This window comes from Oenanthe melanoleuca, chromosome Z, assembly GCF_029582105.1.
Source record: "Oenanthe melanoleuca isolate GR-GAL-2019-014 chromosome Z, OMel1.0, whole genome shotgun sequence".
NCBI lineage: Eukaryota > Metazoa > Chordata > Aves > Passeriformes > Muscicapidae > Oenanthe > Oenanthe melanoleuca.
The window spans coordinates 75,121,482-75,146,209 of NC_079362.1; the positions used below are offsets into that span (position 1 = coordinate 75,121,482).

General features: G+C 46.8%; 1 protein-coding gene across 3 annotated transcripts in view; it reads left to right on the forward strand.

Moving 5' to 3' along the window:
• CTIF (cap binding complex dependent translation initiation factor) overlaps positions 1-24,728 on the forward strand; it is a 144,648-nt gene that overhangs the window by 78,987 nt on the left and 40,933 nt on the right. For all 3 annotated transcript variants that reach the window (XM_056514025.1, XM_056514026.1, XM_056514027.1), the window contains one exon: positions 23,038-23,467. In XM_056514025.1, coding sequence (XP_056370000.1) covers positions 23,038-23,467 — 430 coding nt within the window. The remainder of the gene's footprint in view (positions 1-23,037; positions 23,468-24,728) is intronic.

Sequence of the window (24,728 nt, forward strand, 5' to 3'; positions counted from 1 at the left end):
TGTGCAAGCAGCCAAATTCCTGTGGCATTGGTGATTTCAGTCCACTGAGTTAATTTAATCAAAATGATTGGATATTTAATTGTAAAATGCATATTAAGTTTTATGAGGGCATCTAAAGTCCTTGATGGGAATCATGACTATGGTTAAATGTGAAAAGAAATGAAGAATAAGGAAGTCAGTTGTACATGCAGCTTTATTTCTGCTGACTTGTTCTACTCCATCTGGAGACAACACACCAGGGCAATAAAGCAGCTCTAAAACCACGACTTTGAGAGATGATTGAACAGGAATAAAAGTGGCCAGTCCTTTCTCCTGGAATAGACTGTAGTCAGTGCCTGATCTGTCACAAGGGGCGTTTTTGGAGAAGTCCTGCAAACACCTTGGAGTGTGTCCTCAAATCTCACCATCACTTCTTGTCTCATGAATGGCTATGATGTAGTTAACTCTAAAGTTCACTGAGGGACCAAAAAAAGGGCTGAAGAGAGTTTTCTCAGGCAACCTAGAAACATTCTTCTGTGGGCAGGATGGTTTGTCAGCAGCAAACTCCATTTCTTCTCGGGGACTCTTGTTTTTATCTGTACACAATTCAGAAGCCAGTCTAGTCTTGTGATTTGGGGTGGGTGGTAAAAGGTCTTATTTCAGCTGGGTTGCAGCTCTCTGACCACCAAAACATGGTTATAACCAAGTCTGGTGTATTGCAAGACTGAGCTGGGTGGGCTTAACTGGAGCACTGGGCTGGGCTCCTCTGAGGAACCATGGTGGATTTTAGGGAGTTCTGCTCCCATCTCTGCCCTTCCCCTGCCATACAAAGAGTCCTTGATGCTTTGGGAGAGGAGACCCTAAGGGCCAAGAGGTCTTCTGCCCAAGGCTGTGATGAACCATGGAGCCCTGTGTTGGTTCTTCCCTCTCATTCAAAAAAACTCACTAGTTGGAAGGATGGGAGGGAACACACCAGATGTGCATTTCTGTTTCTTTTTCTCTTTCTGGTCCCTTCAGATAAGCCATCAGCAGACAGAAGCATTCAGCCCCTCAGGGCACCCCTGCCTCCTGCACAGATGGCAAGGAGAGATAGCAAAAGAAACTGCCTTGGGCTAGGGTTGGAAGATCATGGGGTGAGATACAGCCCTGGCCAAGTAACACTGGGATAATGTCCTAGGAGAAGAGAAAAAAGCCTTAAAATCTAATTGATCCAGCATCATTCCAGGGGAGACCGGGGTCATTTCAGCTCTAAGCAGTCACAAATGAAATAAAATGGAAAGAGCAGAGGGTATGCACTTCTGCCCAAGTCTTCCACAGTGTTGTCAAAGCTTAGCCAGAAAATCACATTTATTTCAATTTCAAAAAGCTAAAAAGCCTGAGAAGAGGGAGCTGGAGTGAAAAAGCAGATTTTAAGTAATTATTTGAAAGGAAAAGGCATGGTTCCCATCCCCTTCCTTCACCATGAAACCTCAGCAGCCTCTCCTTCCCCAGCCACTTGTTTTGCTACTGGAGGTTTTCAGCATCCCCTTGTCTCTGTAGTGCATTTGGGACTAGGAGGGAAAATTTAGTCCTTTTAGTGTCACTTGAGTTGCTGCAAAAGAGCACTTGGTCCTTAAAATTGATTTCTAGCAGTAAGTTAGCTCTCAGAATGTTTATTTTATGTGGAAAGCGTGACAGAAGTAAGGGAAGAAAAGGGCAGGAATTGGGGAGGAAAAGAGGAACTGGAAGAAAATGCAGATTGTATCAGAACACAGACTACAAAGCTGTTTACACTTTATTGCAGTGCTATTATCTTAATGTCCCAGGCATCATTCTGGGGCAGAAAAGCTCCATTCTGGAGCTGGTGGAGCCACACAGGTGATAAAAATATTCCTCAGGATGAAGTTTTATGTTAGGCAAAACAGTCTAGAGTAATGGGCTTTTTGTTTAAAACCTCATCTGGATATGGAGACAGTCAAAATTGCAGGAGTGTGGATGGGGCATCAGAGGCAGTGAGGCTTAGGAGAAGCCTAGCCAAGGTCATTTGGTGATGCAGGGGTTAGGAAGGGGCTGGGAAACAGCTCTGGATGCCTGGGCCCAGGGGAGGAAGGTCTGGATTCCTAGAAAGGGATTGGTAGCAGGCAAGGATGGGAGGAGGGCTGGCATGCAGTGGATTTGCAAGAGGAGAAGAGGTTGTCCTGCTAAGTTGGTTAGAAGCAGGTGTGGCCCCAAAGTCCTGGACACACCTTTGTCTGGTTTTCATGGGGCAGCTTTTCCTCTTCTCCTGATGCTGGTGGGTCCTGAAGCAGCAACCTGGGCCCCACAATAATGCCTGTATGGGGTGTGCAGGTTCTCCTTGCCCAGGGCTTGCCTCATCCAAGCTGACAAATCCCTGGTGACCATGGAGGGCATCCTCCTGCCAGGTACAGGAGTCACCCAGCTTGGCCATCCAGCTTGGGTTGAGGTGTCAACAACCAGTTTGACCTCTGGACAGGTACAGCTGGCCTTGCCTGGTTGTAGGTCACCTCTGGGCTGGCTAGAGCTTTATATAACACACCTACTACAAAATAGCTGATGAAGCACATTGGTACCCAGAAATCCGCCTCTTGGTTTTTCCCAGCTGATCTTACAAATGGTAGTAATTCCCTCCCAGAGTGTGTGTGGGCTTCTCTGGCCTCCCTGACGGTGACATTCCAATGGGGACACGTGTTGGGCTAGTGGAGCACCTTTTGTTTCTCATGCAGAACAACGCTGATGTCCGGCCCTGCTATAAATAGAGCCTGTCCCCGCTTCCTTCCCGTCACCTTTCCTCAGGAAATGCTCTCTCTGTGTTGTGGAGGAGCACAGCTCACCTACCCTGAGGTCTCTGCCTCACACCTTTCACTGCCTTCAGGAGCAGAAACCCCAAGGGAGTGACCCATAGATCTCTCCTTGCATATGTGCTACATTTCTATGTTCCCCAATCATTTTTTTCCGTTTCTGTGGATGCCTTGGAGATGTTCAAAGCCTGGTTGGATCAGGCTCTGAGTAACCTGGCCTAGTGGAAGGTGTCCCTGCTTCTGAAGCTGAATGGTCTTCAAGGTCCCTTCCAAGCCAAATCATTCTGGGATCTTATGATTTTTCTATGCTTCATTTGTTGCATAAGATAGGTATGAAGAACAAATTAGATGTCATTAAAAAAACTGAGCACATTTTCCATAACAGCAATCAACACATCTGCTGGAGGGTTTGCACACAGCACACAGTTCTGTAAAAGCCTGCAGGAGGTGGTGAGGTCCTTCCTGCAGAGAGCTCATGATCAGAGCAGTAGAGGTATCAACCTCCCCACCTCTCCTGGCAGAAATCCTTCAGCCAGTGTCTTCTCTTGGCTTGGAGTCAGGAGGTGTGACTGCCACCTCCTGATGAGGATGGTGCAGGGCATCACTGCTTGCTGGGATTGTGGAAGGAGAGCAGCACAGGCAGGTGTTTTCATACCATGTCCTAAAACCGCAAAGGCCACTTAGTTACCCCCAAAGGTAATCACCCCCAGGGAAGGGGTGAGTTTTCCTGGGTGGTGGCAGTACCTCTCCTCCAAGAAGATACTGTGGATATGGGGCACAACAGACCCATTTTCAACTCCTCTCCTCTCACCTTTCCTAACTCAGTGCTTCTCTGCTAGCAGAGCCAGCTGTGCTGGGATGTGATCTCCTTGAGCAGGTGGGCTCTGAGTTTGGCCCCTTGTTTTTCAAAAAGTTCCCAAAACTCACATTTTTTTCTTGCATTGCAAGTTGACTTTGTGTTGCACAGGGTTCTTCCAACCCCCATGGTCTCCTGGTATGATGTGTTTGAGATAGGGGGTCCAGCTGGCCAAATCCTTTAGCCTGGAAATGCATGGAAATACATGGACAAAGACTTGCCCCAGCCTTTTAGGAACAATAAAAATCATTGCCAGTTCAGACAGGATTTACAGGGGACATATGGAGTTTCAGTGGGTTAAGACAGGTGGGGTTGTACCTACTCCTTGGTCTTCTGGTTAACAGTGCTGAAATGGTTCTGTGTCACTTGAGGAAGGGAACAGTTTTCCTGATGAAAGAAAGAGTTGCTGGGAAAGTCTTAAAAAGTTTGCACCACTGAAATTACATTGATTCAACATTATGTTGAATTCAAAAGACAAATCAGGCTGCAAATCAAGACAAATCGAAAGCAAAGCCTTGGGTGTGCACAGATGCTGGCTGGTACCTCATGATGCTTTTGGTGGTCCTTGTCTGGGGGCAAGAACAGGAAATGATGGCAGGGAGAAGAGCAGCCCCATGTCCTGTAGAGGATGGAGTAAAAGGCTAAGAGTTAATCAATCCTCTCTTTGCAAAAGGCCTCTGAATCCCTCTTTTTGGTAGAAGCAGTGGGAATCTCTTGTGCTTCTTCTGTGCTGCTGGTGTGTCTTCAGGCTTTGAGGTGACCAAGGCCATGAGAGGCTGCCCTGCCTGTCCTTGGGGATCACAGCCAGCCTCAGGTGAAGGACCATCACCTTCACCTGTGACTGAGCTTTGTGTTCCCCTTCTCCTCCTCCTGTTGGATGAGATTTTGAGAGGGGTGTTTCTGCACCTGGGAAGTCCATCCTGCATAAATCTGTGGCTGCAGAATTCCTCCTGGCTCATACATGGAGGGAAAGGTTGAGAGCAAAGAGGCTCAGGAGCCCTCCCCATCTCATTTAGCATGCCTCAGATACTTAAAGATTTTAAGAACAGAATTACAGAAATGTCCCCAAGTTTTCTCTAGCATTGTCTGACTTTATTTACTTCCTAGTGTTAACTTGGCTTTGCACTTAAATGATCAGGAAAAAACAGTCTGGATTATTTGTGTGTGTGTGTGTTTGTGTGTGTGTGTGTGTGTGTGTGTGTTTTCTGGATTTAATTAGAGCTGGGGGAGGCAGAAATATCCTCCTTCCCTGGAGAGCCCCGGGTGGCTGTCAGGGACGGTTTCCTCTTCCTGGAGCAGGAGGGTTGTGTAAGCACCACTGACCCTCCTGCTGGCGCCCACGCCGTGCTCTGGGTTATCTGGGGTGAGCACACAGAGCGGGCATCCCTGTCCCAGCTCTCCAGTCAAAGCCTGCACTGCTGAGAAACCTCCTGGGGCTCATCCCAGCCCAGCCATGTGGCCCTGGCCTGGGTGTTTCAAGGAGATGGTTCTGCCCAGGGACAGCCCAAAAGATGGTCAGGGTGGGCTCAGGGCCAGGCAGGGAACGTCCCATATCCGCTGGCGGCTCCACTGAGGAGCGTAGGCAAGCTGTGATATATTTCTTTTCCCATTATATTTAATTTTACAGACCCTCGGGGACACTCAACCACCTACAGTGATTAGTTCGACTGATTAAGCTGCTTTTCCTCTTGTGACAAACTCCTTTTGTGAAGGGTTTTCAATAGCCACGCTGCTCGGGACATTGTTCCTGTACAATTTCCTTTGAAAACACCATAAAGGGCACTCTACCGCTTCACCCTGTCGTAAAACACCACAGCAATCAGCTTGGCTCAGCTTGTTCCTTCAAGGGCAAGATCTCCTCATTCAGGGACAAGATACAGGGTTGGGAGTTGCAGGACCATGTGGTGCTGGAGTGAGATGGAGCCATGAGCAAAGGGGATTTCAGATGAGATAAGATGGAAAACAAAAGTTTTCTGCCTTTTTTTCCCCCCTTCTGTTTGTTAATAAGAGGGCCCGGGGTCACCCAGGGAAGTGAAGGATAAATAAACTTGAGAAGGAAATGCTGCTTCACACAGCTGGTTCAGCCTTGCCTGGCAGAGGCTGGGGTGGATGCAGATGCTCTCAAGGTACCCAAGGGTAAAAGATGCAGGGGAAGAAGAGCAGTTTCTGCTGAAGAAACATGCTGCTGTGAGCAAGTGGATAAAACTGGCCATTTAATTTAAGACTGGAAGTCAGAGGAGAGTCTGATTGACACCAGGGGAGTTACAGGTAGAAGGAACTGGAGGGAGTGCAGCCACACACAGTCATTCCTCCCTGTGTTTGTAGTTACTCCCATGCCCTCTCATGAGGCTGTTGGGTAGGACCTGTTGTCACTTGGATCTGGTAGGTCCAGCAGCTGCTCTTTAGGTAAGGTGATGATGCAGCAGGGCAGAGATTATGTTGGGAAGGGTCAAGCAGGAGCCCTTTAAACCTGGCCAGACATGGTGGCATCACCCTGCCCACTGCCCTTCCTTCCAGGAGTTGAGGGGAAGGCTCTGACAGGGGTCACAGCACGGAGTCTCCACTCCTGGGAGAGGAGGTTGTTGAGAACAAAGCCTGCACCAGGCTCCCCATTGAAGGAGCAGTCCTCAAATGATCAAAAAGCCACCCCCTGACACCCTGTGGGTGTGCAGCTGGTGTGACTCAGCCATGAGTGGAGCTGCTGGGCAGCACTGCAGCTTCTTGTCAGGAGGGAGCACTTGGAGGTGAGGTCTGGAGCTTCTTTGGCTCCATCAACACCTTTTGCTGCCTTTTACCATGGCTCAATGAGCAGGACACAGCATGACAAAGGACAGTGGCTTTAAATTGACTGAGGGCAGAATGAGATTAGGTGTTGAAAGAATTGCTGGCTGGGAGGGTGGGCAGGCCCTGGCACAGGGTGCCCAGAGCAGCTGTGCTGCCCCTGCATCCCTGGTAGTGTCCTGTGTTGGACTGGGCTTGGAGCAGCCTGGGACAGAGGAAGGTGTCCCTTCTCCACCCAGCTGCTCTTGTTTCTGGCATCATGGGCAGCACTGAGGCCTTACATGCTTGGGGGTGTCAGTGAAAATACGCCCAGCCACACTTCACCACCCATGGCAGGTGGTGTGGCCACGATCCTGCTGGCAGAGCATGCCACGGGAGGGGTGCCATGCTCACAGCTCCTCTCCTGATGCTGGCAGCAGCCAAAAGGATTCTGCATTTTGTGCATGTGCAAGTATAAAGCGTTTCTGTGAAAGTCAGAAAGCTCTGTGGGCTCAACACTAATGGCAGTAGAAAGATAAACCTCTGTGAGTTTGACAAGGTCCTCATGACAGGACGTCAGGGGATGCATGTCCACTGCTGTTCCCCATATCTGCTCTGGGCTCCTTATATGCCTAGCTAAAGACCCATGCAGAAGGGTTAAAAGATACTCATCTAAGCAAATGTTATCCTTTCCTTTCATTGTTCCTTTTTTTCTGGTGCCAGGAGGCAGTGGCAGGAGCAAGCTGGGTGCATTTCCCAGCTGCAGGGTTGCCACCTCTCTATTGAGAATGGCTTTGTCATTACATAAAAACTCGAAAACACAAGACCTTTTATACTCTTTTTTTCTTCACAGTCTGGGTGACTGAAGTGACCCCTGTCCTGCAGACTAAATTTAACCCAAATAGCCAAGCTGCCAGTAGACTTTATGGCATCAGGAGGCTTTTGCAGGTTGTTTTTATCCATCTCTGCCACTGATTGAAAGACTTTATGTACCACTAGCAAAGCACGTTACTGTTATGAAACCTCAATAGAAATGTGTCTTATGATGTTGCTTCACTGAAAGCAAAATAATTGCTCTAGCAAAAAAAATCCAGAACTTCAGCGTGTGGCTGTGGTGGAGGTTATGGTGGAGGTGGTTTTTATGAAAACTGAGTATTTTGTAGGACTCTTTACTGTGTGGTATCAGGGGCTGGTCTGGAGATCTGGAGTTGTCACTGATGTCACTTTACTAGTACTCCAGGCCAGGCTTAGAGCAGTCTGGTCTGCTGGAAGGTGTCCCTGCCCATGGCAGGAGTGGAAGAGTGTCATCTTGAAAGTTCCTTCCAACCCAAACCACTGTGTGATTCTGTAATTTTTGTATTTTGGAATGGGAGCAAGAGCTCATGGTGACTCTGCAGCTGTGGAGAAGGTTAGGAGAGAAGCCACTCTTTGAGTCCAAGGCTTTGGGGGGAACATGGGAGACCTCATTCAGTGCTCACCTTTACAGAGATTGCTGGGCTTCACCCCCATGATCACAGGTGCTATATCAGGTGCCCTAGCTTGTCTCAAACTCCATGCAAGGAGCTGTCAGACACCAGACCTTATGACACCAGCAGCAGAATGGCTGGAAGCCAAACAAGATGCTGCAAGGCATCTCCAGTGTCACATCTGGATCCCACTGCTTGTGCCATAACTGCTTTGACCAGATATGAACTGGAGGCCCAACTTTCCATTATGCTCAGAGGGGATGTGTTCAATGAAGTTTGGAGGATGCTTCACCCCCACATAAGAAAAGTTAGCCTGTTCATCTTACAGAGAACAGATTTCCTTGCTTTATTTTGCCTTCCCATGTTGACCAGAACCAAGGAAGTCTGAAAAACAAAGAGATGTGGGAGGAGCTGAGCCAAAACACCTCACATTGGAGGGAATGCTGGGACTAGGATTTGTTTCTGGGTTCTCTTCAGCAAGAACTTTAGACACTTCAGACTGGGCATCCCAGTCTCAATTGGGATTGAGACTTTCACGAGAAGGGCATGTAGTGGTAGCCCAAAGAGGAATGAGTTCCCACTGCCAGAGGGCAGGGTTGGTTGGGCTATTTGTCAAGGAATTGTTCCCAGTGAGGGTGGTGAGCTCCTGGCACAGGCTGCCAGAGGAGCTGTGGCTGCCCCATCCCTGGAAACATCCAAGGCCAGGTTGGATGGGGCTTGGAGCACCCTGGGGTAGTGGAAGGTGTGTCCCTGCCCTTGGCAGGGAGGTTGGAACGGGGTTATCTGTAAAGTCCCTTCCAACCCAAGCCCTAAGTTATGTGGTAAAGTAAGTACCTTCACTGTTCTTGTTTTTCTTTCCTCTTTTTGAAACCAAATATAACTCAGCACACCAATCACAAAGCATACAGTGGATTAAAAAGAGACAGGTGAGATAGGAGAGAGGGAGTGGTGACACTTCTGAGGTTTACCAGCCAGACTGGCTTGGTGCTGCTGATGAGCAGGATTCAACACCAGTCACTGGTCTCTCAGCAGCCTGAGGTGTGTAGTTACTTGTAGTCACTTGTTTCTTTTCATAAACAGGTGTCAGCAGAACTGTTGTCATCACAGGTGGAAGGATTTAGCCCTGAGCCCCTTAAAGGCTACAACCCCTAGCTCAATGTCACATCAATTATCAATTTAAACCTTCTTCCAGAAGAGGTGGCATCTTCTTTCTTCAGGCAGAGAGCTGGTGGGTCCACTTGATTCATCTGATATGTCCTAAGGTAGAAACAGGCTTTACCCCTCCTGAGAGGGGTTTGGGGAGATACTGGAGTGGTTATCAGAAGGTGCATAGCTGGGATGCTTTTTGCACATTTCAGGCTAAGCATGAGCTGACCCAAGCCTTTGGAGTTGAGTGGGATTCTGGGAAATTATTTGATGAGCTGTGCCTAAGCTGTGAATGTTTATGTGTTCCCTTAGATTTGGTCCTAAGTGTAAAGACAAAATAAATGTGTGTTTTAAGATGTGTTATGGACACATGAAATCTTGGGAGGATTGGTAACTGGCTCTAAAGCAGAGCAATCTGTAGTCCTATTTAAAGGACTTATTTTAAAACTATTTTTCTAGCTTGTGTTTGAGGGACATTATTAATTTATTTTATGTGAAAATCTGCTCCTCTGCATTCATTTTTGGCTAATTCTGTGTTCTTAGGCACCATCTTCTTTTCTGCTGTTTCCTTTCTTAGAAAAAAATTGCTTTCCCTCTTGTTTCCCCTATGGAACTTTACCAAAAGAAGTCTCCACACTTCTTCCCACAGACATTCCATTGGCAAGTCAAGAGGTTGGGGTGCATCCTCTTTGGGCCAGGTAGTTCTTGTACTGGGAAGATAAAGAATATCCCAGCCATCACTCAGGAATGTGGCATGCAAGGTATTTGTGTGAAAACTCTTTACAGTCAGCTGACAGCTCATATTCATGCAGTTTTCATGCTGTCTGGAAAGGATTGCACTATTTCCAGAGCCAGTCCATTCATGGCCAGTGCTAAGGCTCCTCTCACAAATAAAAATAGTGACAGGAGCAGCTCTCACCCCGGGTTTAAAGATTGCAAGTTATATTGGGTGAAGGCGAAGGTGGACGTGTTTTACGGCTGGCATGAATGTGTCGGCTTTAAGGCTGTGAAATTTTGGAAGAGCCTTAGAAACTCGTTCCCAGAGGTCAACAGGACAAAGCTCTCCTGCTGAGTGAGTGAATAGAAATGAGTTCATAATTACAGAGTATAGTAGCTTTTTCACCATTTTAATTGAGGTTTTTCAGAAAGGAAGAGAACTTAAAACAATACAGAAAGGTCTTTTGTTCTTTCAGGGCCGTTTGCTGAGGGCTTTGCAGTGAGAGGAGAGGATGTTTATTAAAAACAAGAATATCAAGACGTTATTTTAGGTCTGAAGGGCCATTCCTAGCTGGATCAAAACGAAATGCTTAATATGGACTGAGTACTCACTGAAAATTAGCACTGAGCTAAAGTATTTGCAAGACATTGCTGAACTTCTGTTGGAAGAGAAGAAAGAGAGAGGAAGGGAAGGAATTGAAGAAGTTGAAACACTCCTTTCCTTCTCAGTAGGATTTCCAAATCAAGTTAATTAGGTTTAACAGCACGTGAGTCTGAACCCTTGAAGCAGCATCTGGAAGTCAGGGGTTTATCCTCATCCTTATGCTCCTGTCTTCTCCATGCCCTCCTGGGAGCTGATGAGGCTTACTGGAGGGGACTTTGGGGGTGCAGAGGGAAAACCCCAAGCCCAACAGGGATGTCACAGCCACCCATGCTGAGCAGGCTGTGGGGGAGCTGAGCCAGCATAGTGGTGGCTGTGAAAAACTGCCTCTTCTCCAAGAGAAGCAAATGCAGGACTGATATTTTTCTTTTTAAGGACAAAAGTGAGTCTGGTGGTGCACTTGCCTGCAACAGAAAATAGCAATACTTGCATCTAGATAAATCATAGTGTTTAGAATGTAACAGTGCAAGAAACTCTTCTAAGTAGCTGACAGTACCTAAGCAGAGATGTTAAAATAACAGGTGCAGTTCTGCCTATTTTCAGGAACAACTGCAGTAAGGGTGCATCTCTGAAAGAAATCATAGAATGGTTTGGGTTGGAAGAAGCCTTGAAAATCACCTCATTCTAACCCCCTGCCATGAGCAGGGACACCTTCCACTAGCCCAGTTTGCTCCAAGCCCTGTCCAACCTGGCCTTGGACACTTCCAGGGTTGGGGCAGCCACAGCTGCTCTGGGCATCCCTGTGCAAGTGCCTCAGCACCCTCACAGTCAATAATTTCTTTGTAATTACCTAATTTAAATATCTTCTTCTTTAGTTTAAAACCATTACCCCTTGTCCTAATCGTAGAATACGTCAAAATGGAAGGATCCCATAAAGATCATCAAGTCCGACTCACTCTTCTCACAGTTCTACCTGCAACTGAAACACACAGCCAAGAAAGCTGTGCCAGCTGGAGCTGAACCTCCTTGAGGACAAGAAGCAGAGTTCCTTATTGAAGTGCTGGTCCTTTGTGGTGAGACTCCTCAAGGACTTTAAGTGTTCATAGTCATGACAGTCCCAGAAGTGGATGCTTGCCCTGCCCAGGCAGAGCTGGTGGTGGTAGGGCCCCAGCCAAGGGGTTGGCAGAAGGCAGTTTAGAGACAAATCATCATTTTGGTTTGATTTTCTGGGAGTTAATACACTAAATTAATTCTCCAGGCTGCAGGTCCCTGGAGGACAATAGGAACCCAGTGGTTTGTTCCTTGCAGGGCTCAGCTGGGTGATTGTGTTACCACAGCCTAATGAATTATGGACCTAATTGTCCACGTGTGCCGCTGGCTGTGCCTGCCACCCCCTCCCAGCTGGGACATCACTCCCCTTATCTTGTGGTTGCCATACCATCCTGCATCAGCAGGGTTCTTAACTTGCAGTTGGATGTGCTGTTGGTGTGCTAGGAGATGGACAGAATGGCCATAAGGGCAAGAGGAGAGTTGTGGTCACACAAGACCAGCTGGTTTGGTGACCAGCAGTGGACAGCAGGAAGAGGGTGAGAGGAGCAGGGTGTGCATGCAATGCTGCTTCCCAGCAGTGCTTTCCCATTTTAATGGTTGGACTAGATGATCTTAAGGTTTCTTACCCCTGTAAGTACTGAATGGCTGCAATAACGTCTCTACAGAGCTTTGCCCAGGCTGAACAACCCCAGCTCTCTCAACCTTTCCTCATAGGAGAGATGCTCCAGAACTCTCTGAGCAATTTTTGGTCCTCCTCCTGGGACACCTTGGTCATCTTGACAGAATCCTATAGAATGTTTTGGTTAGGGAGGGACTTTAAAACTCATCCTGTTCCACTCACTGCCATGAGTAGGGGCATCTTCCACTATCCCAGGCTGCTCCAAGCCCCATCCTTGGCCTTGGATACTGCCAGGGATCCAGGGGCAGCCACAGCTGCTCTGGGCACCCTGTGCCAGGGCCTTACCACACTCACAGGAAGAATTTCTTCCTAACATCTAATCTAAATCTCCCCTTTTTAAGTTTAAAACAGGTCCCCCTTGTCCTATCCCTACCTGCCTGTGTAAAAAGTTGCTCTCTCTTGTTTTTATAAGCATTCTAAGTACTCGAAGGCAGCAGTGAGATCTCCCTGGAGCCTCTTTTTTCCAGGTGAACACCCCCAGTTTCCCCAGCCTGTCTCCAGAGCAGAGGGGCTCAGCCCTCAGAGCATATCCATGGCCTCTTCTGCACTCAGCCCAGCAGGTCCATGTCTTTGGTATTGCTTGTATTGGTGTTGCTTTGGTAGCAGATGGTGTGATTTATTTGTTTTTACCTAACATGTGAGGAAAATCTTCATTGTGTGTGTATGTGTGAGGTGCTGTTGGGTCAATGGGGTGTAGGGTGGGTCACAGGGAAGGAATGCAAGAGCCATCCCCAGGGCAGACAGCCAGAGAGGTGGACAACAGAACACCTCATCAAAGTTGGTCAAGGTGCTTTTTGGCAGAGGACTGCTCTCAGCATCTCCCCTTTGGCTGTGAGGAAACCGAGGTGGGAAGATGGAAAGAGTCTGGACCTTCCCCCACCACAGACCTTGCAGTGAACCTGTGGCCACCAGATCCTCCTGTGTGTGAGCCCTGCCACCCGTGAGCCTCCCCTGCAGGGCTTCTCTCAGTGTCACACAGTGCAAACACGCCTGACTACGTGATGCTATTTCAGCCAGCCAGAACTGAGGGAAGGAAATAAAGCGTCAGGTTCCTCTGCTCTAGGAAACTGATCTGTTATTGAAATGGCTTTCTCTTTGGTGGAGTGTTTCCTGCACGGCTCCTCAGCACTGGAAGTGGATTTATCCATCTACACCTTGTTTTCCACCGTGAGTTCATGGAGGCGTTGTTGCTGGAGTGAATATGAAGTGCAATAACTTGTTTCTTCCTCATGCTCTCCATCCTCAAATATAAATGTGCCCCTGCCTTGGAGTGAGCACCCAGGGCTTCCTGCTGCTAAATTGCTCCCCAGAGTATCTGGCAACTGAGCTCAGAGACAAGGGCAAGCACAGGTTGACATTTTCAGTGGGTATGAGTAAAAGGCTTTATGGCACCCACTGTCTCATACAATGTCATTCAATGAAAACTGGCCCAAATTTGAAGAAGTCCAGCAGCACTTCAGTGGTGTGGTTGCATGGTTTGGGTGGTGACTTCCAGTTTTTGGTCTCAGCAAGTAGTCACCCTCTCAGCAGAAGAGCATCTTCCACCCACTCCTTCTCCCTGCAAGCCCAAGCTGGGGACATTGGCCCTGGGGACCTGGGAGGGAGCAACAAGCTGAAGCTCTGCAGGGCCTCCTGGCATGGTTAGTGTGTGAAGAAGTTGCCAGCTTAAGTTGTTTGGGCTCTTGTTGCAGAAACAATATTTCTGTCTGACCCCAGTTAGCAACTGATGTTTGCAAAATAAAGAAGTCAAGGCACTGGAAATACTTTCCATTCCGGCTCTTGTCTCAGCCCAAAATATTAGTATTAAAAATATTGCATCTATTATATGCAGCTAATATCTCTGCTGACACATAAATCACCCGGGGATTTTTCATCTCCATATTAAAAAAGAAAAAAAAAAAGTTAGCTGTGGTCTATTTTTGGGTATTTGTTAACTGTTTTGTTTCCATTTATTCCTACTAAAGCCACAGCAGTCTGTCTCCAAGGGACCATCTGTGGGAGAGAGTGTCCCTAGATTGATTCAGAAGGTGTCAGGGTCATTGACAGGCATGAAGGCACTGGGTCTCTGCTCTTTCTCTGATAATGTCTTTATTTAGCGTGACAGCCTCAGGGCACGAGTGGACAACAGGCTTCTTTCTTTCATTTAAACTAACATTGCTCCAGCCATTCCCAGCATTGTGCAGATGCTGTGGATCCTCCTAATTGCCTGATTAAAGCTGGGGGTTCGGGTCCCCAAGCAGCAAGGACCAACAGCTCTGTGACATCAGAGCTGCAGAAAGGTGGCCCAGATCTGTGCCTTCCCCAGGCAGTGTGTTCCCATCCAAACTGACAAGTGAAAACTCATCCAAGAGAAATTAAATTTTGGGAGTGAATCAGACCCTGGCACAGCTTAGTGATTCTGTGGGAGTGTTAGGGGTAGTATGAGAGAGGAGGCAGGAGTGGGGTCAGGAGCAGAGAACTCCTCTTGTTGAAGGTGACCCTGCTCTTTGCAGGGTGGGGGGGTTGGCTAAATGACCTGTAAAAGGCCCCTTCCAACTCAAACCATCTATAATTCTATGAACTCTTCTTTTGACAGTAGGACAGAGTTAAGTAAACATTCGGGAAACAGCTTAGGATTGTCACTGAGATGTAATAAATCAATTTTCAGATCAATCCTGGCTCCTAAATCTCTACATTAAATGCTATACGCTGCTGCATCTTGTTTATAGAATTCAGTTTAATGTTTTTGAGAAAGGATTCTGGCACACCTAAATCCAAAGCATCTCTGCAGCTTGGATTGATGTTTTACTGGACCCCTGTCTCGGAAGTAACTGCTTGCCATTGACTTTGGGTCATCTCATATGTCTGGACAGCTGTCAGGAGATCCTGTCAAATCTTGCCCCAGCTCCTACAGGAAAGACATTTATTTCTTCACTAGAAAGCACTGGTATAAATAGGATATGGAAAAAAAAAGAAAAAAACTCTAGGATGTCTCCTTGCTTCAGGTCAAAGAGGCACAAGGGTCTAAGGAAAGACAGCTGAACACAAAGGCAGCAGGTGGGGGCTCATTGTACTATTTAGGATGTGTCTTGGGGGACAGGACCACAGGGGGATGGTGGTGGGCTGTGTCTGTGCATCTTGGCATGGGTTTAAAGTTTATATCTCTTGGAGGGATTATCAGATCTCGGGTTAACTGATCAGCCTGGGTGTATTTTTAAAGGAGGCAGCCTGGAGTCTGAAGTATAAGCTCTTTTATTGCAAAGTAGTAAAAGATGATTCCATATTCATTCAAGCCACATTCTTACCAGTAGTCCAGGATCCGTTTATGTTTGGGAAACATTGTGTACTGTGGTCGTGTCTTAATTTAAACTGTTTTGTCTAAACTGGACTCAGTGCCTTGTCACTGTGTTTTCCGATGGTTTTTATGTAATTTTTGCTATCTTGTTTACAGTCCTGAGAATCCAACAACGTAATTCCAAGTAATGTAGTTTACGAAGAGAACTATTTCCAAGCAATTTCTCCAAGAAATCACAGCAGTGATTTCTACACTGGTCCGGGCAGTCAGCCTTGAAGTCCAGGAGGTGCCTTCCCTGGTTTCCTGCTCTGTGCAGCAAGGGCCTCAGTCTCGACATCCCTCTTGATTTGTGGGAGATCCAGCAAAGCATAAAGGAGCTGTTTCAGAGCTATCTCACATGCCATCTGTACTTGGGATGTCTTTCCCAAGCTGGTGTTGCAAAACAGCTCCTTAAATTCTTTCTGAAGATTCATTTCCATGAGGCTTGGAAGAAAATAGCTGACTCAGGCAGGCGGTGCAGCCAAGCGTTGCAGAGTGAGAGGGCTGTTCCCTGTTCCTTGTGCTTCAGCAGTAGTGAGGTTTGCTTTTCAGTGCTTTTAGCCCATCCCAAGGGGTGCTGTGCCATGGCCCCTCAGCCCAGCAGCACTGTCTCTGCTCCTGCAGCACAGGAGCTGGCTGGTGCTCCTGTGAATGGGCTGGGAGAAGCTCATCATTCATCCATTTCCTTGTGAATCAGTGGGAATTTTGGATGTAAAGATGCAGAATCACATTAATACAATAGCTGGGGTTCAAAGAGACCTTTAAATCTCATGCAGTCCCATCTCCTGCTATGGTCAGGGACATCTTCCACTAGAACACGGTTGCTCAGCCCTGTCCAACCTGGCCTTGAATGTTTCTTGGGGTAGGGCATCCACCAGCTCTCTGAGCAACCTGTGCTGGTGTTTTACAGCCATCATTATGAAAACCACTGCTACCATGTTGGTTTGTAGCGAGCCTAATTATGCTCCAGAGAAGCAAACAAGATCATCTTTAGCAAACAAAGGCAGATGTGGTGTCCAGGCCCAAAGGAAGGGTTGTCAGCAGTGGTTGTACCTCAGGACCAAGGTGGTGGCAAAGAGCATTGTGCTCATGGAGGCAACTCACACGAGGGTTTCATAATGCTTTTCCCAGCAGTCAGAGACTCTGAGCCTCATCACAAACATTTTCTCCCCTCACAGTGTTGTTTTGGTTGGCTGTGCTTGTCTTCTGGCGTTCACTGTATGTTTTTAAAGATGCATACATGTAAGACTTGAAGTATGCACTTCATCTCAGCTGTTCAAAGATGGTTTTAAATCTTGATCACCACCATTTTGACAGGTGGACTTTCTGCACTTCCAAGATACCGTGTCTGTCCAGATGACGTGGGCTCAGTCTAGCAGTTGGGGTGGTCTCTATCCCTGGTGACAGAAAGGCATGAAAGAAGTGTGAATAATTTCATTTTTGTTTTCAGGAGTGAACATGACATCTTGTTCCCTTCTCATCTGAGAAAAATGCAAACAAAAATGAAACTGGAGCCAAGTGAAACCAGTTTGAGAGAGAAAGCCAAAGGGAAAACACAACACAAATCCTGTGTTCTTCATCCTTGAAACTGGTGGTTATTGCTTTCTGTGGGGTTTTGAGGTTTCTGATTAAATTGTGTGGAACTGTCAAGCTTATTTGAGTGTTTCCCATTCTCAGCCATAGCAAGGTTAGAAAATGGCTGGGGCTGGGCTGTGATGCACCCTGCATCAAAGCAGTACTGAGTTACCATTATCCATGCATGTGAAACATCAGAGTGCCTTTGATGGAGCCAGGCTTGCTGTAGAGTACTTCCAGTGAAAGTCAGGCCTCTAGAATAGAAATTCAGACCTTTTCCTTCATTATAATAACAATATTCCCCAGACCTCTTGGTACCAGTTTCAGATGGTATAAAATTCACCAGGTCCTAACTGGGATGCTACAGTCCCTCCAGTTTGGACCACAGTGCTCTTAGTTGGTCAAAGCCAGTGATGATGGATGTTTCTGACCACAGTAGTACTGCCATGCCCAAACCTCTCCAGCAGTGCCTGCTTCAGGATACCAGTCCAATTGTTTGTGGTCTGGCTGGAATATGCTTAGTTCAGAAAGACTGGGCCTGAAGACATGAGTTTGTTCAGGGGATGTTTCAGAGGTTTTTGCTTCTTCCTGCCCTTTCCCTCTTCAGGCTGAGTTTCCTGGGCAGCTAGATAGTACAGCCAGGAATAACCCACATGCCCCATAATCCACATGAGAATTTTACTCTTTTGGTGGTGATTGTAAGAGATTTCTTTTTAATTTCCCTCCCTCAATGGAAGATTGTGTTGAGATTTTCAGAAAGATGATGAGAGAGGTGGCCTGACATCCCACAGGGTGAGCCCCACCAGTCCTCTATTTGCAGGAGCAGCTGCTGAGTTCCTTGAGGATGCTCTGCTCCCCCAGCCTTGAGGGGTGTTGTGGATAAGAGGGATCTGGGGTCATCATGGGCATGGAAGGTCCCACAGAGTCCATTCCTGTGCAGATCCTGGAAGTGCTCAAGGCCAGCCTGGGTGGGGATTGGAGCACCCTGATGTAGTGGAAAGTGTCCTTGCCCGTGGCAGGGAGGTGGAACTGAGTGATCTTTAAAGTCCCTTCCAAACCAAACCATTCTATGACTGTGATCTTAATCCATCCCTTGCAACAACAGTTGCTAATTAGTTACAGGCAGGTTGATAGCAAGGCTGATCACGAGATGCTTCCAAGACCTAGCATTATGTTCCTGATCCTCACACAGAGATGAGACCCTGCCCCAGCAGACAGAAGGGTGCAGAGAAATTGTCAAATGCAGTGAGGAATGTGCTCATTCAAGCACCAGAAGGATGCAAGGGATGGGGAATGCTTGACCTTGGCATCACTCTTCATTCTCAACTCTTGACTGAGTGTCTGCAGGTCCGTATTAGTTGTTAATTACTGGGTGGCCCTGGCTATGCCCACCAGGTATTCTGCTCTGCACAAAAGCAGGACTAAATCAGAATTTCTGCTCTGCAAGGAGGTATGGTGTCCTGGAGAGTTTGTGCCATGGGGAAGCTGGCTGAGATTGAGGGCAAGTATCCAGGCAGATTCTCCAAGGGCAGGAACCAGCATGTGCAGAGACCTGGTCTCTCAGTCCCAGGATGGGATTTCAGTCTGTTTGGCCATACAAGGTGCTCTGCATTGTGGGGTAAATGTCTTAAGTGCCACTGGCAATGTATAGAATCTCAGAATAGTTTAGATGGGAAAAGCCCTCTTAGACCATCCCCTAGTCAACCATTCCCCCAGCACTGCCAGTGCCACCACTGACCCACGTCCCCAGATGCTACATCCACACAGCTTTCAAATCTCTCCAGGGATGGGGACTCTACCACTGCCCTGGGCAGCTGTGCCAGGGCGTGACAGCCCTTTCAATTAAGGAATTTTCCCAGTATCCATTCTAAACCTCACCTGGCACAGCTTGAGGCCATTTCCTCTTGTTTCCTCTCATTCCCTGAGAAGAGAGCCCAACATCCCCCTGGCTTCATCCTCCTGTCAGAGCCAGCAGGTCCCTCCTGAGCCTCCTTTTCTAAAGGCTGAGCCACCTGAGCTCCCTCAACTGCCCCTCACAGGACCAGTGCTCTAATGTGACTCCTCACCTCTCAGCGTTTGTAGGATTTGTTTACCCAGATCTCTGTGCACTCACCAGGAGAATGCAGCCCCACATTGTCCTCCAGCTCCCCACATGCCAGACAAATGGTGAGGGCTCTCCAAAGACTCATCTTACTCATGGGGATATGGGCAAGGCTGACAGGACAGAGCAACTGTGTTTTAGACCACAGCTGTCCACGTGTCTAGAGCTATTTTCCCCAGACTTGTGCCTTCCTGCTGCTCTCTTTGGGAGTAAACGGTGTAGTAAAAACTTGCAGGAATCATGTATTTCTGAGCACGTAGGCTGGTAATCACCAAGACAGCTGAAGCCTTAGATTTGTTTGCGTAGGCTTCTCCGACAGAACAGACATTTGTCAGATCTAAATTCCGTTGAAAGGTATCTCATTTAGTTAATTAAATAAAAAAATGGTTGGAGAAACAATAGCAGAAGCAATACCATCCTATTTCCAGCTTGGCAGCCCTGACTGTCTCCCATTGGTTTTCAGTACTTTTGCAATTTCTTTGTGACTCTCAATGTCTCTTTAGTTTCCATTTTGTCTGGTGGCCAAATCCCACTGAAGTCAGGGGGAGTCTTGAACTGAATTGGAATTTGGCCTTTGAAGTGAAAATAGTTATTTAATGTTAAATGGAGTCAAGAGATAAGAAACCATTGTACTGTCCAGATGCTTTTTCTTGTAGCTAAATTATGGTTCCCTACAAGGCACTGCATCCTTAAGGCTAAGGATGAGCAGAGGGGGACAGAGGAAGGATTTCCCAGTAACTGCAGCATTTTTCTGGGGTGAATTCTTGCTTTAATTGGTGGTATTGGTGTGATTCAAGCTTCAGCTTCCTCCCTTCAGCATGTCAGACCTAAAAGCCTGAGTTGGGAGGTGCATTTGGGTGCTTCCCTGGCCTGGTTCCCTTTACTTGGCACATACCCCAAGGCACCATCTTGGAACATCACCTTTAGCTGCCATCACCTACAGAGCTGCCCTTGAAGAAGCACAAGGCTGTTTCCAACAACCACAGTGGAAGTGTGGCAGGACACCCAGGTCCTCATTTTGTCCTTTCCTGGGGCTCTCTGTGTCCCCAGCACCTTGGTCACACCTGAGAGCAAGCATTGGTCATCCCAACCTCCCAGGCTTTGAGATGCTGTGCAAGCCAAGAAAGTTTTAAGATCTGAGCCCTGTTCTCCCTGCTTTGGCTCTTCTTCCCTGCAGATCCTATTTCTTCTTGGCTGTTCTTCTTTGCTGGGGTGTTGGGAAGATAAAAACACACAACGAGTCTTTGCCTGAATGCTGGATGATTGTCTAGACCCCTGACTGCTGCCAAGTCACAGACATTGCTCCTTATTTGCTATTCTCCTTCCTTTGCCTTCTATTTCATGCAATTTTTTTCCCAAAACTTTTGTTTAATTCTGATATTTTCCACTATTTTGGCCAGTAATTGCAGAGCTTTGGTCTGTGTTTGCCCCTTGCCCTGGAGGCATAACCTTTTAGATGTGCTGTGGAGGAGATCCCATCCCATCTCCCCCATCCTATTGCAACAGCCCCAAAATGAACAATCTTGCACATTCCACATTGGCTTAACTAGGTGTTTTTTTAATCTTAAACCTTTTTTTCATTCATAGCCCTTAAACATTAAGAGCTTGGTTTACAATATCATCATATCTTTAGAAAAAAACTGCCCCTGCATACATTTCTTGCAGGAATTTATGGCCAACTTTGGTTCCCAGCTCATTTCCAGGCATTTTCCCTTGCTTCTGAAATTACAGCGTGTCTTTGTGCAACTTCTGTAATTTCTGTGCAACATTTTCAAATTAAATAAAGTTGCAGTCTGACTAGCTTATAAGCTGAGACTTGAAGTGCAACCAAACAGTTAAACTCAGATGTCTGGGAGAAGAGCAAAACCACAGAAAGCAAAACTCTTGTACACTTGGGCCTGTGGGGGCTTAGTACCAGATAAGGTTTTTAACTAACTTTTATTTTGACATTCCCCTTTTAATAAGCATTGCTCTTTACAAAGCGGTTTATGTGATTGCATTACTGAGAGGAAACAAAGAAATGCCAGGAAAACTTGATGTGGAGAATCTGTACTCATAAAATGCTTGTAGGCTCCAGCAAACAGGATAGCTTTTCCCATCTCCTTTTTTTTCTTTTCCTTTTTTTTTTTTTTTTTTTTTAATTCCATGCTATTCAGTTTGTGAGAAAAAAAAAAAAAAAAAAAAAAAGAAGAAGAAGGAGAAACAGAAGCAAACACCACACACTGAATATCTCAGAAAACCGGATCTGGTGGTCTGAAAGTAAACACAAATTCCTTCCAGTGCCATGAACAAACCTCTTCGTCCTGAGTTTGTTTAACACGAGCCCTCTCTTTTTATGGTTAAAAGTCAGTTGGCCTCAGAAACAGGTTTTGACTCCTGGGGATGCCAAGGAATACAGATTCCCTGGGCAGATGGCTTTGGCAGGCAGGGTTGGAGACTGCTGACCATTGAAATGTATTTGTGAATGGCTGCTTCCTTCATCCGAGCTCTCTTAGCTGAGCAGTGCCAGTGATGAAAATAAAACTAATTGCTGTGGGATGGGTTGAAAGTAAACACTGCTATTCATTCAGATTGGGGTGGGAGTTTTGGACGAAGGATGAGGCTGACCAGGTTTTGTATCATGACTACAAAGCCAGTCCAGAGTCAAACCACTGTGGTCACCACAGTACTCAAAGTTGTTTCCTTGTTTTTAGGGCTGATACTGGGGTGATGTCCTGTGTCACCCTCAAGCACTGCTCCCAGCAGCCTTGTAAAAAAACATCCCAAGAGCTTTCAGAGCCAAGAATATCAAAGAGACAACAGGCAGGGGATGCCAGCATGTTTAGGGCAACCCTGGTGAAAATCCAGCCCTGGTGGAAGCAGCCAGTGCCAGGACTGTCTCCATCTTAGGCACATCCTGGATCATGGCATTCCAGCTCTGCCTTCTGCGCTGGGGACAGCCACGCTGCAGCATGTTTGGAAATCTGAGATGCCTCAGACTGCCAAAGCATTTCTTCCATTCAACTCTTGTTTTTTTGGGGATTTGCCATCTCGACTACCGGTTACGGCCGGCGCTCAGGGGCTCGCTCACTCTTTCTGAGATGTTGTCGTTTCTCAAGTAAACCCTTCAGGGGGCAATTCCTCCTCTTTGTGGCTGTTGGGTTTCCATGTTACCCATTTGGAGCTCTGTATACACAGGCCTGGAGGCTGTGGGTCCTGGAGAGCCAAGTATGATCCTCTTTTCATCCATGTGTGTGTCCTGTCCTGGTGTAGCAGTGCTGAAGGATGTGTGTGAATAAGACCAACAAAACCATTTGGTGTGGGCAGATTACCAGTTTACTGAGTATCTTGCTTTTTAGTTAACTTTTTTTTCCATTTAGAAATTCCTGATACACTTAAAATAGCTCACTGCAAACCCATGCAGCAGTGTGCCATGTTGGCAGGCAGGAGGAGAAGGTGTAGGTCAGGTGTATCAAGAGCTCTAAAGCCTTCAGAAAAAAAAAAACTCCTGGTATTTCTTGCCTACCTGACTTGCTGCTGCTGTCTTTCCTGGTTAGTGTGAAAGTAACAAAGAAACCTGAGAGAATTCAACACAGAAACCTGGGAAATTTTTTCCTGGGAACCAAAGTCAAGTTGTCCAACTTCACAAAAACTTCCAGCTGAAATATGACTGTCACTGAAATAAATTAAGAAGCATGAGTTGTTAGATGACAAGAAATTGCCTCCCCTTTTGTGGTCCCCTGCCAAGGGCCAAGCTGTTTGGTGGAACAAATGTGTTGGCCCAACAGAATCATGAAGGAATGGGTGAACTTTCTTTAACTTTCTTCCACCTTTTTTTTTTTTTTTTTTTTTTTTTTTTTTTTTTTTTTAATTCTTTGTCATTCACCTTGCAAAATAAAATAAAAAAAAACAAACAACCAAACCAAAAAACCTGTTTGGTTTCCAGCTAAAAGGAGTTTAAAAACTTTTTTTTCTGTGCCCTGCTGGCTTTCTCAGTGACTTTCTTTGACTTTCCAGGCGACAGCAGAGACTTCCCAGCGGGAACAAGTCCCAGCAGCACGCGGATCATCAGCAGGGCGGCACCAAGCATAACAGGGACCACCAGAAACTCTACCAAGGAGGCCAAGCCCCTCACTCCTCGGGCAGGACGGGCCACCACGGCTACAGCCAGAACCGGCGATGGCACCACAACCAGAAGCACTCTCCCAACGACAAAGACACGCACAGAAACGCCAAAGAGACTGAGAGTCTGAAAATCGAGGAGAGCTCGGCGGGCACGGCGCACGTCCCCGCCGAGGCGCCGCGCGGCCCCGAGGCCGCCGAGAGGCAGCCCCAGCAGGGCACCCCCGAGCCCGAGGGCAAGCGGAGGGACAGCGCCGGGGACAGGCCCAAGATCAACCTGCTCCAGTCTTCTAAGGACAGGCTGAGGAGGAGGCTAAAAGAAAAGGTGTCATTCCTCGAGTTGCTCTTTTTTTTCTGAGTCATTCTCCGTGCAAAGGGTGGGGTGGACTCAAGGGGCATTTCCATCAATGCTCCCAGTTTACTTTAATCCCCCAGTGTCAGCACTTCTCTTGAGGTGTCTTTGTGCTTCTTCAGGAGGCCTTCTATTGAAATAAGTGAGCTTGACTTCTTGGTTGAGATTGCTACCAGCTTGAGTTCTCCAAGAACTGGGAACTCTCACCTTTTCCTTGGGGAAAGGCTGATGCACATATGAGCTCCCTCTTGGTCTGAAGAGCTCAGTCACTTCACAAAAAAAACATCTAAAATAGGGAAATTTTCTCTGCAATTGCAGAACTAAATCCCAAACTTTGACTCCTGAGTGCTGAATAGTTGGACTCTGCTGCTTTAAAGCTGATATCCATTTATCTTTGCAATGAATTGAAATGCCCTTATCTCCCCCCTTCCTTCCAAGAACCCAACAATAACAAAAGTATTGCATGCAAGTGACGGAGGAGAAATCCTTTTTGGAAACAATATTCAGCCACAGATTTCTGAGGAATTTGGAGATGATATCTCCATTTGCCCCCTATGAAACTCAGATGCTTTCTCTTGAGATTCTTTTGTCAGACTGTAAAAAGCATCCATGGGGTTGTCTCTAATGAGATTTCAAAAATACAGAGCAAAAATAACCTGAACATATACAATTCCATGGGAGTGCATGTTGGAAATGTATACCTTTGAATGCATGAGCATTTACTATTTCTGGATGTGGCATGAGGGGGAGTAAGAGATTTTGTTAGTTATTTTTATGTTCTTTAAAGCAATGGAAGTATAGTAGAGACTTTCAGAGTATTAATTTTAATGCTCTTCTCAGAAATTTAGAATCTTGTAAGAATAAAAATCTCATCAGCACCCAGTCTTGGGTGGGTGTTGTTAACACAACCAGCCTCCCTGTGGGAGGTTTGGACAACTCCCTCAGGGATTGGGTTTGTCAAAAAAATTGCTACAGGTTTATATTGTATGAGATTGAGCTGGAGGGGTAGAAGAGAGCAGACCAGAACTAGCAGGATGCATGCCTGACCCTGGGGAAAAAGGAACAAATGCATAATGAAATGTTGAAAAGAAGCAATAATTTCTGTGGTAATGATGGGAAGTGAAAAGCGTAACAGGCGAAAGATGGAAAAGTCAAGAGTTCTTTGAATGCTGAGATCATGTTACTTCTTTGATCTCAATTTACATCATTATATATATATTTTAAATACTTATTT